The sequence below is a fragment of the Ostrea edulis genome, chromosome 4 (genome assembly GCF_947568905.1).
Source record: "Ostrea edulis chromosome 4, xbOstEdul1.1, whole genome shotgun sequence".
NCBI lineage: Eukaryota > Metazoa > Mollusca > Bivalvia > Ostreida > Ostreidae > Ostrea > Ostrea edulis.
The window spans coordinates 69,345,908-69,362,034 of record NC_079167.1 but is presented as its reverse complement, the minus strand read 5'-3'; the positions used below and the strand labels follow the sequence as shown (position 1 = coordinate 69,362,034).

At 33.8% G+C, this 16,127-nt stretch overlaps 1 protein-coding gene across 2 annotated transcripts; it reads right to left on the bottom strand.

The window, feature by feature from the left end:
* Nucleotides 1-1,645: 1,645 nt before the first annotated feature.
* LOC125671933 (core histone macro-H2A.1-like) lies at nucleotides 1,646-14,162 on the bottom strand. 2 transcript variants are annotated; one of them, XM_048907924.2, is made up of 9 exons: nucleotides 14,043-14,162; nucleotides 13,223-13,430; nucleotides 11,715-11,821; nucleotides 11,370-11,600; nucleotides 10,050-10,139; nucleotides 9,483-9,573; nucleotides 9,245-9,334; nucleotides 6,451-6,631; nucleotides 1,646-3,233 (listed from the first exon to the last, which is right to left on the bottom strand). In XM_048907924.2, exons 2-9 carry the CDS (start codon nucleotides 13,389-13,391, stop codon nucleotides 3,071-3,073), a joined length of 1,122 nt encoding a protein of 373 aa, XP_048763881.2. In that variant the 5' UTR covers nucleotides 13,392-13,430; nucleotides 14,043-14,162; the 3' UTR covers nucleotides 1,646-3,070. The 2 variants fall into 2 exon arrangements, with proteins under 2 accessions (XP_048763881.2, XP_048763882.2); XM_048907925.2 differs by lacking the exon at nucleotides 6,451-6,631 and adding an exon at nucleotides 5,965-6,139.
* Nucleotides 14,163-16,127: the final 1,965 nt, after the last annotated feature.

The window sequence follows — 16,127 nt, the reverse complement described above, 5'->3', positions numbered from 1 at the left end:
CTTCTGAGTTGTTCAAATTTGAAATTAGTTCCAAATTGTATAATGAACATAGCTAGGTATGAAGGTAGCTATAGATATGATGAAGGTAGCTATAGATATGATGAAGGTAGTTGGATATGATGAAGGTAGTTAGATAAGATGAAGGTAGTTAGATATGATGAAGGTAGTTAGATATGATGAAGGTAGTTAGATATGATGAAGGTAGTTAGATATGATGAAGGTAGCTAGATATGATGGAGGTAGTTAGATATGATGAAGGTAGTTAGATATGATGGAGGTAGCTATAGATATGATGGAGGTAGCTATAGATATGATGGAGGTAGTTAGATATGATGAAGGTAGTTAGATATGATGAAGGTAGTTAGATATGATGAAGGTAGTTAGATATGATGAAGGTAGCTAGATATGATGGAGGTAGTTAGATATGATGAATGTAGCTATAGATATCATGAAGGTAACTGAGTATGATGACGGTAATTAGGTATGATGGAGGTACATGTAGTTAGATATGATGGATGTAGCTATATATGATGCAGGTAACTAGAGTTGGACCTGTGTATGACTGAAAATACTTGGGCTGATTTGTTTCAGGAACTGTAATCACAAAGGACAGTCCTTTCATGTGTGTATCCATTCTTATGATGGCAAGCTCGGTCCGTCTACGCGCCAAAAAACTCGGTCGTCATATTTCCCCATACAAAGTCTATAACCTATAATTATTGCGCCTGTATCATATTGGATCTTCTAAATGTCATTTGTTGTTTTGTGTTTTATCCTATACTTTTGGGAGTCTCTAGGTTTAACTTCAATTGTATAAATAAACCCAAGGTCTTTCAAAAATTTATATTACCATGTCTAATGAGGAGAAAAGAAACATTGCTGGAGATATCATTGTAGCTTACAATTCAGAATATTATATTCTCTGAAACTCTTGAAGAAAATGACAGTGACATTTACTTAGTACCATTTTGCAAACATACCAGTAAGCAGACAGATATATATTTACATTTCCTATGATTTTGCCTTCAATATCTTTACCAATTGAAATGATAACCATTTTAAATTTCATTTTTGAAAATAAATGATTGCAACAACAGCAATGCTTCACACAATCAATTTATTTCTTAAATGCACATGTAGTCATCACTAAAGTATTTGTGTTTTGCAGATGTACCAAGTTGAACTAGTCAGGGTCTTGACAAATGTAGTGCCAATGTCTTAATTCAGCTTCAGCACTGTGTCAAAATCCTAACTTAACATTTTAGCATGGTATATGAAAACTCTAAATAAAATCAGTATCTTGCCATTTGAAGGTGGCAGCCTGGTTGAAGGATTACCCTGTTTGAAGTATACCCCAAAATACTGTAGACCCCTCATCATAACCTATTAAACAACTATTGTTCACAAGTCTGACTTTTGTTTACTTACCACAGAATTAAGAGTGTTGCAATTTTGTGATTTTATGTTCTTTCAAATTTACCTGGAACAGTGACTTCGCTGAAGTACTTCCGTAAATCTGATTGTTATGCAAATTGTATAATAATTAAATTGATATAATAAATGCTTCATTACCACTGTGGATATTGAACACCTGATAAAATTTCATCATTCCTCATAAGACTTTATCAAACAACAAAAGCCGTAATGAGTTTAACATTCATTTATTTACTACAGAGACAAAAAAGTTTGTGTATGCAATATAATGTGGTTTTTACTCTATACACTTCCATATTTTACTAAACATATGAAAAATATAAACCAGGCATATTTTAAATAAAACCGTTTGCCCCAAAGACCAAATCATCAACAGGTGCCCCTACTCTTCACATAAAACCACAGAATATTTTTATAAAAAGATGTTATTAAGAATGCATATCACTCACACCATTAATCTATTTAAAACATATAATACACTATTTCACAACAATGTTTTTATGAGTCTGATACAATAGAAGAGTTTAGAGATGTTGTATGCCAGCATTGAGGTACAACAAACCAACATCTAATTTTACTATAACATACCGGTATGTGTACGCTGTACTTGGTACTGGATAAAATATAATTTATAACTAAAACATTGCCATACATCACAGTTTCAGAAAGTTTTTGTAAAACTTAAAACTATACTTTTAAAAAAAAAAAAACTTAATAAATTATGAACTATATTTAACAAACAAATAATGATATCACAAACTTCAAAATGTGGCACAAGTTCTAAGACTACAGTTGGGTTTATAAATAACATTAGTAGCACATTGCTTTGTAACTTCACTAACCCATGTACCATCACAATGACATTGCACGATCGAACTCTTGGAATTTAACAACTACTGATATAGAGATGGACAATAAAAATTACAGGCCTAAAAGACTCAAGTGTTGAAAGCATAACCTTGTACATGTATGTGGATTTGAATACAGACGAGTTGTACAGCATAGTGAAAAATGAATGGAATAAAACCTCTCTTTCTTACTTTTACACAATTTGAGAGTGCTGCCTTTTGTTTGTTGATGTTTATACAATTTATTTGTATCACTCATAAACCAATGATATACACTCCATGCAGCTCAGTGAATAAATGAATAAGAAGCATTTGTGCACAGAAGATATGCCATGAAAATTGTCTCTATTGATTTATCAAAGCTTTGAACAATATTTCATTCATTTAACTCTTTTTCACATTGTGTATTATCAATTTACCAGGAAACAATCTTCAAATGCTTGCTCAGCTGTGAATTGATATTGATTACTATCATGGATTGATATAATTTCACAATAGTATCAAAGAAAAATTACATTTACAATGAAAAAATTCATACCGGGTATGTCAAATTCTGTGTACATGTAACATAAGGCATATTAGCATACTTCAATTACAAATCAAAGTCAATGTACATGGAAATGAAACATCAGTAACAATAAATCAGCTTTATTACAGAACACCAATGAACTAGTAACAGAGCTTTAAGATAAAAGTACAACACAGAAATATTTAACCTCTGATATTAAGTTTTTCAACACACACAACTAATTAGTAAACACTTACTCTTCGTATTATGTCTTTGGAGTCTATGAGTCGAGCTTCCCGAGCTCACTGGTGTACACGGCTACACTTTCTGTGTCGTATAGCACAAAGTACACTTGTTTCAGAGAACTCGTCATGCATGTAACAAAATAATTACTAATTGACCTCAGGATGATCTGCGCTGCTGTCTGCTTGGGAAATCCAGCACTGAAATGAACACAAAATCAAAATAAACCCCCTTTTAAAATTTCCTTTTAATATAAAATTTATACATCGATTCGATTTTGAAACACAAATGTTTCCTGTGACATCACAGCCTACAGTAATAAATTCCAATTACATGTACTAGAATAAGCAAAACTTTTGAGTTTTTTTTTATAATCCCAAATTGTATAATGCGATCATATTTCATATCTAGTGAATGGATTTTTGTAATCATATGGTATCATCAAATAAAAAGGATCCACCATAGGAATTTTCAGGATTTTGATTACTGCTTGATTTATTTCACTTAGAATTTTACATTGTTCAGGGTCATTGGGAAGAGCATCGTAGTAACCATTAATGATACGACATCCACTAATGATATAGAGAGCATCGTAGTAACCATTAATGATACAATATCCACTAATGATATAGAGAGCATCGTAGTAACCATTAATGATACAATATCCACTAATGATATAGAGAGCATCGTAGTAACCATTAATGATACGACATCCACTAATGATATAGAGAGCATCGTAGTAACCATTAATGATACAATATCCACTAATGATATAGAGAGCATCGTAGTAACCATTAATGATACGACATCCACTAATGACATAGAGAGCATCGTAGTAACCATTAATGATACGACATCCACTAATGATATAGAGAGCATCGTAGTAACCATTAATGATACAATATCCACTAATGATATAGAGAGCATCCTAGTAACCATTAATGATACAATATCCACTAATGATATAAAGAGCATCGTAGTAACCATTAATGATACAATATCCACTAATGATATAAAGAGCATCGTAGTAACCATTAATGATACAATATCCACTAATGATATAAAGTTGCTACAGAGCATGTTTTATTAACATATTTTGAAAAGAAATTACATTTTCATACAAATCTCTTGAAAAAAAATTACATACACTTTTTCTTTATGAAACTATGAGAAAAAATTAATCATTAATACCACACATATTTTTAGAAAATTAGATTTAACAATAAATTGACAAATATCAACATGCTCTTTTCTATTCACCACCATTGTGCATGTTGATCAAAAGTTACAAGCAGTCTTATTCAAAGATCAATGTTGAGGTCATAAAGATTTCAAATGTGGCATCATTGGAAATCAGATTATATACACTACTGTTAAATATCAAAGCTCTCTCTGTAATTGTTCAAAACTTGTGAACAGCATTACATTTTCTGCCACAGACAGACACGCCAGAAACTACAAGCTCCCAAATTGTGGGGACACAATATTATCATACTGTATTTGAAAGGTTTAAATTACAAAGTGTGTAAAAGTCTGATGAGCATGCGTGTGATATGTATTGTATATTACGTGTACAATGCATGTGATATGTAGTGTATTACAAGTACAATGTGTGTGATATGTATTGTATATTACGTGTACAATGCATGTGATATGTATTGTATATTACAAGTACAATGTGTGTGATATGTATTGTATATTACGTGTACAATGCATGTGATATGTATTGTATATTACGTGTACAATGTGTGTGATATGTATTGTATATTACGTGTACAATGTGTGTGATATGTATTGTATATTACATGTATAATGTGTGTGATATGCATTGTATATTACATGTACAATGCATGTGATATGTATTGTATATTACATGTACAATGTGTGTGATGTGTATTTTATAATACGTGTATAATGCATGTGATATGTATTGTATATTACATGTATAATGTGTGTGATATGTATTGTATATTACATGTACAATGTATGTGATGTGTATTGTATATTACGTGTACAATGTGTGTGATATGTATTGTATATTATGTGTACAATGTGTGTGATATGTATTGTATATTACGTGTACAATGTGTGTGATATGTATTGTATATTACGTGTACAATGTGTGTGATATGTATTGTATATTACATGTATAATGTGTGTGATATGCATTGTATATTATGTGTACAATGCATGTGATATGTATTGTATATTACGTGTACAATGTGTGTGATATGTATTGTATATTACATGTATAATGTGTGTGATATGCATTGTATATTACATGTACAATGCATGTGATATGTATTGTATATTACATGTACAATGTGTGTGATGTGTATTTTATAATACGTGTATAATGCATGTGATATGTATTGTATATTACATGTATAATGTGTGTGATATGTATTGTATATTACATGTACAATGTATGTGATGTGTATTGTATATTACGTGTACAATGTGTGTGATGTGTATTGTATATTACGTGTACAATGTGTGTGATATGTATTGTATATTACGTGTACAATGTGTGTGATATGTATTGTATATTACGTGTACAATGTGTGTGATATGTATTGTATATTACGTGTACAATGTGTGTGATATGTATTGTATATTACATGTATAATGTGTGTGATATGCATTGTATATTACATGTACAATGCATGTGATATGTATTGTATATTATGTGTACAATGCATGTGATATGTATTGTATATCATGTGTACAATGCATGTGATGTGTATTGTATATTATATACACATGTAGGTTTCACAACATTCATTACTCGGATTAAAAGCCAACATCCTAAAACTCATCTGTATTGTATACATGTATTTTTATTATGCCAGTACAAAACCCATGCTCGATATGACCGCAGAGTTTTGACTACATGCACTTACACATATGTTCACTTTGACATGATCTTACCGTCCACTGCCTATAGAAGGGAAAGCAATGCTGGATAAATTCTTTTCCTCAGCGAGCGCTAAACAATTCTTAACAGTTTTATCTAACAGCTGCATAGCATCGTTTGCTTTCCATGTTGGGCCATTACAGTGAATTACAAATTTGGCAGGAAAATTGTGACCTGGGCATATGGCAGCTATATAAACAAATACAACAGTAAAGTTGAAAAACTGACAGCCATATCTATCAAGCAGTACCCTACTGTCCAACACAAAGTTAAAAATTTCATGGAAAAGTTTCAAATTTTCCAAATTTTTAAAAAATTTACACATATCTAGTAAAATGATGATGAAAGACAATTCCGACTTTCTGAAGTATTGACTCATCTTCCATCTAATATGAAGTATCATTGGTCACTTATTCCCTCTCATTCATGAAATTTTTAACTGCGCTGTAGGATACACAAAACCTAAAAGCATGCAATAAATCTGTGAGGTCCTAACTTACTTTCCACTGCCTATAGAAGGAATGGCTATAGATTTGAGATTTTTCTCATCTGCTAGTTTCAGAACATTCTTTACAGCTTTCTCCAAAAGTTGTTGCGAGTTACCAGACCCACCACTCCAAGTCGGGCTGTTAACATGGATTACAAACTTGGCAGGAAAATTATGCCCCGGGCAGATTGCAGCTACAATAAGTCAATGTGTTTGTTATTTCATGCAAAATCAAAACTTTTATCTAATCTGGCCTGGGATTCCTGCAGATCCTGAAATTTATTACATTTTTCATATCAAAGTCATTTATGCATGCTTCTTGGTTATAGTAACATCAGAAAATCTCATGCTGCTACAGTTGCAATTCACTAAAATCTAATTTGATTAAACTGAACATCCATGAAATTTCCTGATGCTATACATGATTTTCAATTACATTTAAAACAAGAGGCCCATGGGGAACATCACTCACCTGAGTCACCTTGGTCCATATTTCATATTTAAAGATTTCTCTATACATATTTGCATGTAGAACTTTGATCCCCTATTGGGGTACCAACTACCCCCAGGGGCTATAATTTTTACAAACTTGAATGTGCACTATGTCAGGAAGCTACCGAGTAAATTTGAACTTTTCGGGACCAGTAATTCTTGAGAATATTTTCAAAGATTTTCCTCTATATATTTGCATGTAAAACTTTGATTCCCTTTTGTTGCCCCAACTTATCCAAAGGGGAGGGAGGGGGACATGAATTCAACAAATTTAAATCTGCACTTTGTCAGAAAGCTGCCATGTAAATTTGAACTTGTCTGGCCCAGTTGTTCATGAGAAGATATTCAAAGATACATGTATTATCCTATATATTTGCATGTAAAACTTTTATTTCCGTATTGTGACCCCATCCTACCACCGGGGGCCATGACTTCAACAAAACTTGAATCTGCACTGTCAGGAAGCTTTCATAAAAATTTGAACTTTTCTAGCCCAGTGGTTCTTGAGAAGATTCTTAAATGACCCCATCCTGTTTTTGCATTTTTGTGATCATCTCCCATTTGAAGGGGGCATGGCCCTTCAACTGAACAAACTTGAATCACCTTTACCCAAGGATGATTGTGCCAACTTTGGTTGAAAGGTCAAGTGGTTCTTATAAAGAAGTCGAAAATGTAAAAGGTTTAAGATAATGCCAATGAGGACAATGGAAAGTTTTGTTCAGAATAGCTCACTTGAGCCGAATTGAGCCTTCAGCTCACGTGAGCTAAAAAACATGCTTAACTATTGCAAAATTTTAACAAATAATGTAGGAAAATTACTTCTACACATTTACAGTTTTTGTATATGTCCATGAAATAAACTGATTCACTTTAACAATAATCTAAATATATACAGGAAGCCCATGGGCCTTAACGGTCACTAGAGTATCATACAACATAATCAGATACACAGCTTAACGGTCACTAGAGCATCACACAACATAATCAGATACACAGCTTAACGGTCACTAGAGTATGACACAACATAATCAGATACGCAGCTTAACGGTCACTAGAGTATGACACAACATAATCAGATACGCAGCTTAACGGTCACTAGAGTATGACACAACATAATCAGATACGCAGCATCATTTTGGACAAATCTGCTCAAGTGTAGAATTCCAGAACAAAATTTCATGTCAACGGAGACATGGATTACTTTTGTGTAAATGTTTGGTTTTTGTGTGAAATTACAATGAATCATACTGCAATGAGTTCAAATTTAATCTGTAAATATTTTACCCCACAGCTACAAATACAGTATCTACAATTGGCATCATCTACCAAAAACTTGCTGTTTATCAAAAGAAATAAGAAATGCTTAAGAAACATTTATACCCCCTCCCTTTTGTGGCAACTTTACATCTAGAATGTCTGCAATGATGGTGAAAAATATAAGTTATCTACTAGTCTGTGACAACCATGATAATAAGTTAAAAGATCTATCAAGATACGGCAGAGCAAATATTTCCAAATTACCAGTCATTTGAGTCATGACCTTGTGACTTGAAACCAATGGGCCTGGGCCATTTACTTTTTTAGAGGGCACCAGTGTACCAAATGTTTCTCAAGCAAAGGGTTCTCAAGATACTGAGCAGTCAATATCTTATGTCCAGAGTACTTTGACCTTGTAACCTCAAAGTCAGGGCTATCTACTCCTTAGGATGTAACAGCGCAACAAGTTTGAAGTTTGTCAAGCAAATGCTTCTCAAGATATTGAGCGGACAATATCTTATATCCAAAGTAGTTTGACCCTGCGACCTCAAAATCAATAGGAATCATTTGCTCCTTTGGTAGAACCAATGTACCAAGTTTGATGTCTGTCAAAATAGAGTTCTCAAAATATTCAGCGGACATGTATTTAAATATGTCCAATTTGACCCTTGACTTTAAACTCAATATGGGACACCTACTTTACTACCTCATTAGCACTATCACTATTTGGTTGTTTCATGTTCAGGAGTCAAAGAGATTCTTTTTAAAGAAGTAAATACATTTTTACAAGACAAGCCATAGAGTCCTCTAATAATCAAGTTCCGGAGATGATAGTGCTCCTTTTTTTGCAAGCCTTCAGCCCTAAGGAAGGCAGATCCGGACCTACAAAATTTACGATATCTGTTCACCTTACTTCACTGATTCTATAAGCCTATGTGGTGATAACTGGCTAGGTATTATCTGAGAAGAGACAGAAAATACTAACAGATGCAGGAGGACGAACAAAACCAGATCACAATGTGTGACTTGAGTGACTTGGATGACATGAAAAATCTAACCTCCCGCTGTGTCTAAGTTTCCGTGCGTTTTGCTTAAATCATCAATTTCTTTTCGAAAATCTTTTCCACCTGCTTTATCCAAAGCTTGCCCTAAAAATAAAACAGTACATATCAGAATTTATTACCCAAAGCTTGCCCTAGATATAATACATTACATATCAGAATTCATTATCATTGATTCAGAAAACCACAAGATGCCCAATGTTGCCAGATACATGTGCAGTAATTAATGACCTACCTACTTCACCTCCCATGTAGAAATTACTACTGGTGGGATGTACGATAGAATCAGCAGCTATCTTAACCAAATCTCCCTGAATGACTGTCATCTGAAATACAATTATACATAAAGAAAAACAATTTTGGAGATTGTGTTGACATTGCACTGTCATTAGATGTGAAAATTGCAAATACCAAGTATTGCGGATTCCTAAATGTATGTGAAGAATTTATTATCGTATCATTTTGCGAGAGACTTCACTCAGGAAATAAAATTATCAGTTCTTATTTTTCTGTCATTAAAATACCTGCAAGAACTCTTGATTAACAGACCACATGCGAATTCATGTTCACGCGATTTGATGTATACGCGTGATTTTGCTATAGCAAGTGCTCGCGTTAAATATGGAATCTACAGTATGTGCCTTGGTACAAAGGTTTTTTTTCCCGGGTAATACTCGGCTATTTCAACATCACACATTGAAACCCTACATAGCAAGATCATCACACACTCACACCTGGTACAAGGCTCTGTTATGTGTCACCATCAAGATGAGAAGATCTCTATTAGAAAGAGAATAATTACCTTTTGTCCTAAAAAGAGTTTCTTTTCTGACAAAATTGTAAATCCCCCCGCAGAAGTGGCAGCTACTGCATCGGCTGATGGTTTAAATCCCTACAAAAATAAGTCATTCATCATGTTCATAGGCTACAACAGGGGTGTTTTCACTCAGACTACTGCAAAGTATTTCAGTTTGAACTACAGTTAAAATTCGGAATCTCAAACACCGATATCTCAAATCCCATGGATATCTCGAATCCCATGGATATCTCAAATCCCATGGATATCTCGAATCCCATGGATATCTCGAATCCCATGGATATCTCGAATCCCATGGATATCTCGAAGTGATTAAGAAGTCCCAACCACTTATTCTTTTGAAGTATCGCACCCCTGATATCTCCAATCCTCGGATATCTCAAAGTTTTTTCTCAGTCCCATTGAGTTCGATATAACAAGTTTGACTGTATATCTGTCCTATTATAACTATAGGGAGAGGGCTAAAATAGGCTATGCCTGCTGCTCGATCCCATTCACTTTGAATAAAATATAGTTTAAATTAATATAACTAATACCCCCTCCAGGGCACATCCAATCCTGTTGGGCATGTCAGCTGATTAACTATAATAGAAATCATGTTTTCCAGTGTAGATCTCAAATAACCAACAAACTAGACTGATCCCTTATATATTTAAATTTGAAATGAAATACTCCCAAAACATATGTCATTCTGTGTGGATATCCAAAATTCTGCCTACTGACCTTTTATTTACATGCAAGTGAGAAATGTACATCCAGTAGTACATTGTAGGGAAATTAACACATTAGTGCTTTAGAGGGTTGGAAATGTATAAACATTTAAACAGTATATTTTTCCTTATCATTATAAACTAAATAAGAGAATATAATGTATCACAGATATACCTTGTAATAATTCATAAAAATGCACATATATCAGATGGGGAATTTTCATTTCAAAATTGTCAACTTCACTTCTAGTTTTCCTACGACTGACAATTTTAGCCATTTCACTCAATTGCTGCAGTGCAGATTTGCAGGACTTTCATTTTTGCATAACTTTATCACATAATTAAGTCACAAAAATGTAGTTCTTGTTATAATTAATGTTCCAAAAATGTAAACAGAATCGATCACTCACAAAAATGTCTTCTCATTTAAGAAAACAATCTTGTAAAATTAGAATATCACACAAATGTTCAGATTTGCTATACTATAACAACGCCTGAATGTTTTCTGTAAGATAAATAAAATAACAACACCTGAATGTTTTCTGTAAGATAAATACTCTATCCATAATTTTGCTAACAAACATGCCCAAAGTACCTTGGGTGGTTTAACGGCCTTCAGTTTAGCGGCTTTTCCTCCTTTGATTGGTGTGGCTGGTACGGCTGGCAGTGAAGCAGCAGGAATGACCTTGGGCTTCTTTGAAGCGGAAGGACCATCTGTGGTGGCAGTGGTGGGCTTCATCTGAATTCCTCCCCGCTTCCTGTGAAGAAGTTCATGATGAATCCATGGTAACACTCCCCCTGAGGCTATGGTGACATGTTTCAATAGCTGCAACAAATAATAAAATTTATATAAACCATTAATGCAATACATGTCAACACCAGATAGAAGCTACTTCTGAAATCTTGATATCCTTTTCTAATTGTTGATATTCTTCCTTACCTGCTTTAATTCTTCATCATTAGCAACTGCAAGGAGAATATGTCTTGGGGTCACTCTGCCCTTTTTGTTATCCCTAGCTGCATTGCCAGCCAACTCCAGTATTTCAGCTATAAAATAAAACGTGAAAAAGTGGAAAGGATGTTAAAATCACTTACAGTGTTTAAAGATACACATGAGTATACTTAGGCATGTGTGTCTGTTCATGTTGTGAATTGTGTTTCACCATTCTGTTCAAGGATTGGCATGCTGTTCATAGAACATACTATAATAAAAGCAACTGAAATTGAACCCGAGCTCTTTGGGTGAAATTTATTGCAGTGGAAATTTTCCACATTTATAAAATGAGACTTTCAATAATATTTGATTGAAAATCTTAACAAGTGAAATGGGAAAATACTTTTGGGATTCTCTGAGAATGAAATAAGAGTCAACACTGTAAAAATTCAGAGAGATCAGGTGTAACATTTCAATCATGTTCAGAAAATGGGGTTGTTCCGTAAATTGCTGGTTTTTATAATGGTCGGATTTGTAGTTCTCTTCCCATAGATCAGGTAGAAACAGATGTAATTAAGGAGAAGGCTTATATAGGTTCAGCCTGCCGTCTACTCCTCATTATGTTCTATACATAATAAAATGAAAAGTTGTTTAAATTAAAATCAACCAGAACAGATATGTGCAGCTATAGGCTAATTAATCCCAAAGTTATCTTTCCATACATGTACTAAGAAAGTATTTAGCAGGTTGGGAACACTTCCCCATTAGTGAGATATTCTCGCTAAAGCGCGATTATCCCTCTTTAGCAAGAGTAAATATATCCCGTACAACCGAGAAAAACACACGTGGAGTACATCGCTTCAAAAAAGAAAAAGTGCTAAAATATTTGATACTTCTGCAAATATATTAATCAAAACAAAAACACTCACGATGTGCATTGGATTTCAGACTGCTTCCCTCTTACACAGCAACTTTGATATGCAATTTCTTTCAAGACTATGTTGTCAATTTCATAGAAACAATTTGCATCATGTTGAGTATGTGTCGCACTTATTTAGCATTGAACGGGATTTGCCATTATTTTCAATAAAGACGCCAAAACACCTGTTTATGGTAATGTTTGCTCTCCCGCTAAATAGGGATAATCGCGTTTTAGCGAGAATACCTTGTTATAGGGGAAGTGTTCCCAACCTGTTTAGTGTGGAAATATATACTTTGAATTGCCACAATTTAAAAATAAGGATTGGTTCTTTTAAATTACTGATTGAAAATAGTTTAATTAATACCAGGTCACTTGGATAAAAAAGAATTTTGATTGAATTTATTTAGATCCACGCCCCAGAGATACAGATCCAGCATCTGGCATGGCATGGCACACATCATCAACGCGATGGGCGTATGCTGCAAAATTGCAAGATTTCGAAAAACCCTGCAGTAACACTTGTGCCAAAAGTTTCGTACTCAATTCAACTTTGAAAAAACCATAGCCACTGTTGAATGTGCAAATACAGTACCCGTAAGATATTCGATGACAGCTGCCATATACACGGGGGCACCCGCTCCGATACGGAAATGATGGGTCATCCCTTTCAAGTACCGTCTCATTCGTGCCACTGGGAAAAGCACACCGGCTTTTGCAGATTTTGACATGGGCTTCTTCTTCTTTGCACCTCTGGCTGACATTTTGCTATTTTTTTGTTGTCGTCAGCAAAATTTAGGGACCTATGGGTAACGACAAATGTTTTGTTGACTCTAAATACTAACAAGTACGAGCATATCAACAGGAAGTTGTAGCACCGGCGGCGTGAGGATTTCACGCCCCCTTATTAATGGAGAGCCGAGTACACAGTCTCAGTCACAGCCACAATCTCCTCATCGTTAATGAAATTAATATCGGCTTGCTTACAAAGATAATGTCTCTTATTAAATCGGAAAGATATGCAAAAAACTGCACACATACTGTTTACAAACGAGGGCGGTAAAATAAATTGCTACAATTTTAAAAATATGGAAAGCAAGAAATGTTACAAATATTTGGATAGACTGACGATTCTTAATCAGAAACGCATTTTCGATATTTTGGTAACGCACATCGTAAAACTATACATCTCAATTCATTACATATTGATTTGAAGGAACAATGAAATATTATGAAACTTGACAATTCTTTATCACGTGTTCTTGTTGTTTTTTCTTTTTTAATAAATGATTGCATCAACTATATATTTTTACAGAGGTTTTGTAATATATAAAATAGGCTACTGCTATGAAATTGTATGATGAAAAAATAGTTATTTAGAAAAAAATTTAACAGACGTAGCTTTAGGAACTCACCGACTGTGCGCGCGTGCGTTCGATCGTGGAGTGAACACTATGAAAAGCAAGAAACGTAATAAATATTTGGATAGACTGACAATTCTTAGACTGCATTTTCGTTCTAATCCCAAAACTAACATCGTTTCAATAACAGCATGACCAGTAGCGGATCCAGAGGGGGTTGGACCCCCCCCCCCCCTTTCGACAAAAAAAGAATTGCTTTAAAAAGGTGGCATAAAAAGGTAAAAATCATGCATTTTGCCCCCCCCCCCTTAAAAACCAAAATTGATGGTTAAACAATTCACCCTTTTAAAAATGTCTGGATCCACCCCTGATGAGCAGCTATGTTAAAGCTGTATGACCCGATGTTCATGTATTATTTTTGTACATAATTACTTTAAAGCAGATTAATTACTTTATAAAGTTATTAACTTTCCCTTAATTAAATGCTTGAAAGCATCTGCATGTAAAAGAAAACAGTGCGAGTATTATTCAGAAAGTAAATATAGTGGCTACATATATAAATCATCCCATAATAGACGTCTATAAATAGACCCACGCGCGTCAGGGGAATCCCAACATGATGTATTAACTCATACGCAAATGTCTAGTTTTAAGGCTGAAAGAGCGTAAAACAACGAATTACTAAGAGGCATTTGATATTTTTATTTCTATTAAACTTATGGTACGGTACTGTTATAACAAAATACACAGTTTTACACAAATAAGACCACCGATGATCTGAAAGTTTGAACTGGTCACGTGACTGTCACTTGAAATGGCAGAGTGACGCGGTTATTTGTAAACATCGATTTAAAATCAAATTATTTGGGTTAAAACAGGTGAAATAATTTATGATAGGTCGTACAGTCTCATAACTACATACGTGCGATGATTTAATAGCGTTTTTACGAGATGAAAAAAAAAAGTGTAATTCGGACCATACAGCTTTAAGGCTTCCCGGAGCTTTGAAATACGTTAAAAACATACGTTGCATTGCGAGGTCGGTTTTATTTAACTTGTAATTTATATACTTAAGTACAAACAATTTATATAGAAAGTTCTCTCGGTTGTACATTAAGTTAGCTCCTGAGCTTTTGATACATTTGAACAATTTTGTGTCAATTCAAAGTTTGAAAGGGTTTGACAGGGACTATATTTTGTGGCGGAAGGATTCACTAATCAAAAAGTTCTAATTCTGCATGATATTACAGTTTCTGTTTCATCCAATGCATCCTCTATTTTTATACCCCTATACGTGTTATTTCAGTTTTATAATTTATGATACAGGTCGTTGAGACTTGGAACTACTTCAAATGTTGTAATTTATTAACTTGGTTGATATATTTTCCCAAACATTAACACCGATTCTTGAAAAAGTTTTAAATAATTTACTCGAAATTTTGAATAAAAATTCAGTATTTTCACCAATAATTCAAGAATTTGATCTCCAACCCCAACTTTTTTTAGTTGCATATTAAATTGGAAGACCAGACCTTGAAAATTATGTAAAATTTTAGAAATTGACATTACTCCTAATATGTCCTTTTAAACTCTCAATTTTGATATCACGAAGTTTTTCGTATATCAAGTGCAAAATGTTCATTATTTATTTCCTTTACTAGTATTAATTTCTTTTTTCATCTGTAGTGTTAGAGGACATCATTATGCATCTATCCTATGTAATGATTGATTTGTGTTGCTTATGTTGTGTTGACACTAACAGAAAAATCAAGTTTAATTGAATAAACTTAAAGTGCAAAAAGGTCATGTTTAGAACACTATATAGCTCAATAACAAGCGTTGCGACCCCAGTTTTTATTTTTAATTTCCCAATTCTCCTTCAATGTAGAAATCAAAAATACACTTCCCCAAAAATTGACATTATTTCATATGTCAGGTGCGAACCTATGGCAAGCCCTTTTACTATTTATTCGTAAAATAAGATATCTCTTTAAATAAGAGAGATATCTTTATTGGTTAAAGAGATATATCTGTAAGTTAGAGAGAGATCCTTTTACGTTAGGGAGATATCTCTTTTGCTTAAAGAGATATCTCTTTACGCTTGGGAGATATCTCTTTCTCTTTGAGAGATATATCTCA

What these genes read in the sequence shown, in the direction of transcription:
- LOC125671933 (XM_048907924.2), bottom strand. Translation starts at nt 13,391, where the DNA reads ATGTCAGCCAGAGGTGCAAAGAAGAAGAAGCCCATGTCAAAATCTGCA. An exon ending in AAACTTAGACACAGCGGGAG is followed by an intron (nt 6,632 to 9,244) that starts GTTAGATTTTTC and finishes GACTTATTGTAG; the next exon opens with CTGCAATCTGCCCGGGGCAT. An exon ending in CCTTCTATAGGCAGTGGAAA is followed by an intron (nt 3,234 to 6,450) that starts GTAAGTTAGGAC and finishes TGTTCATTTCAG; the next exon opens with TGCTGGATTTCCCAAGCAGA.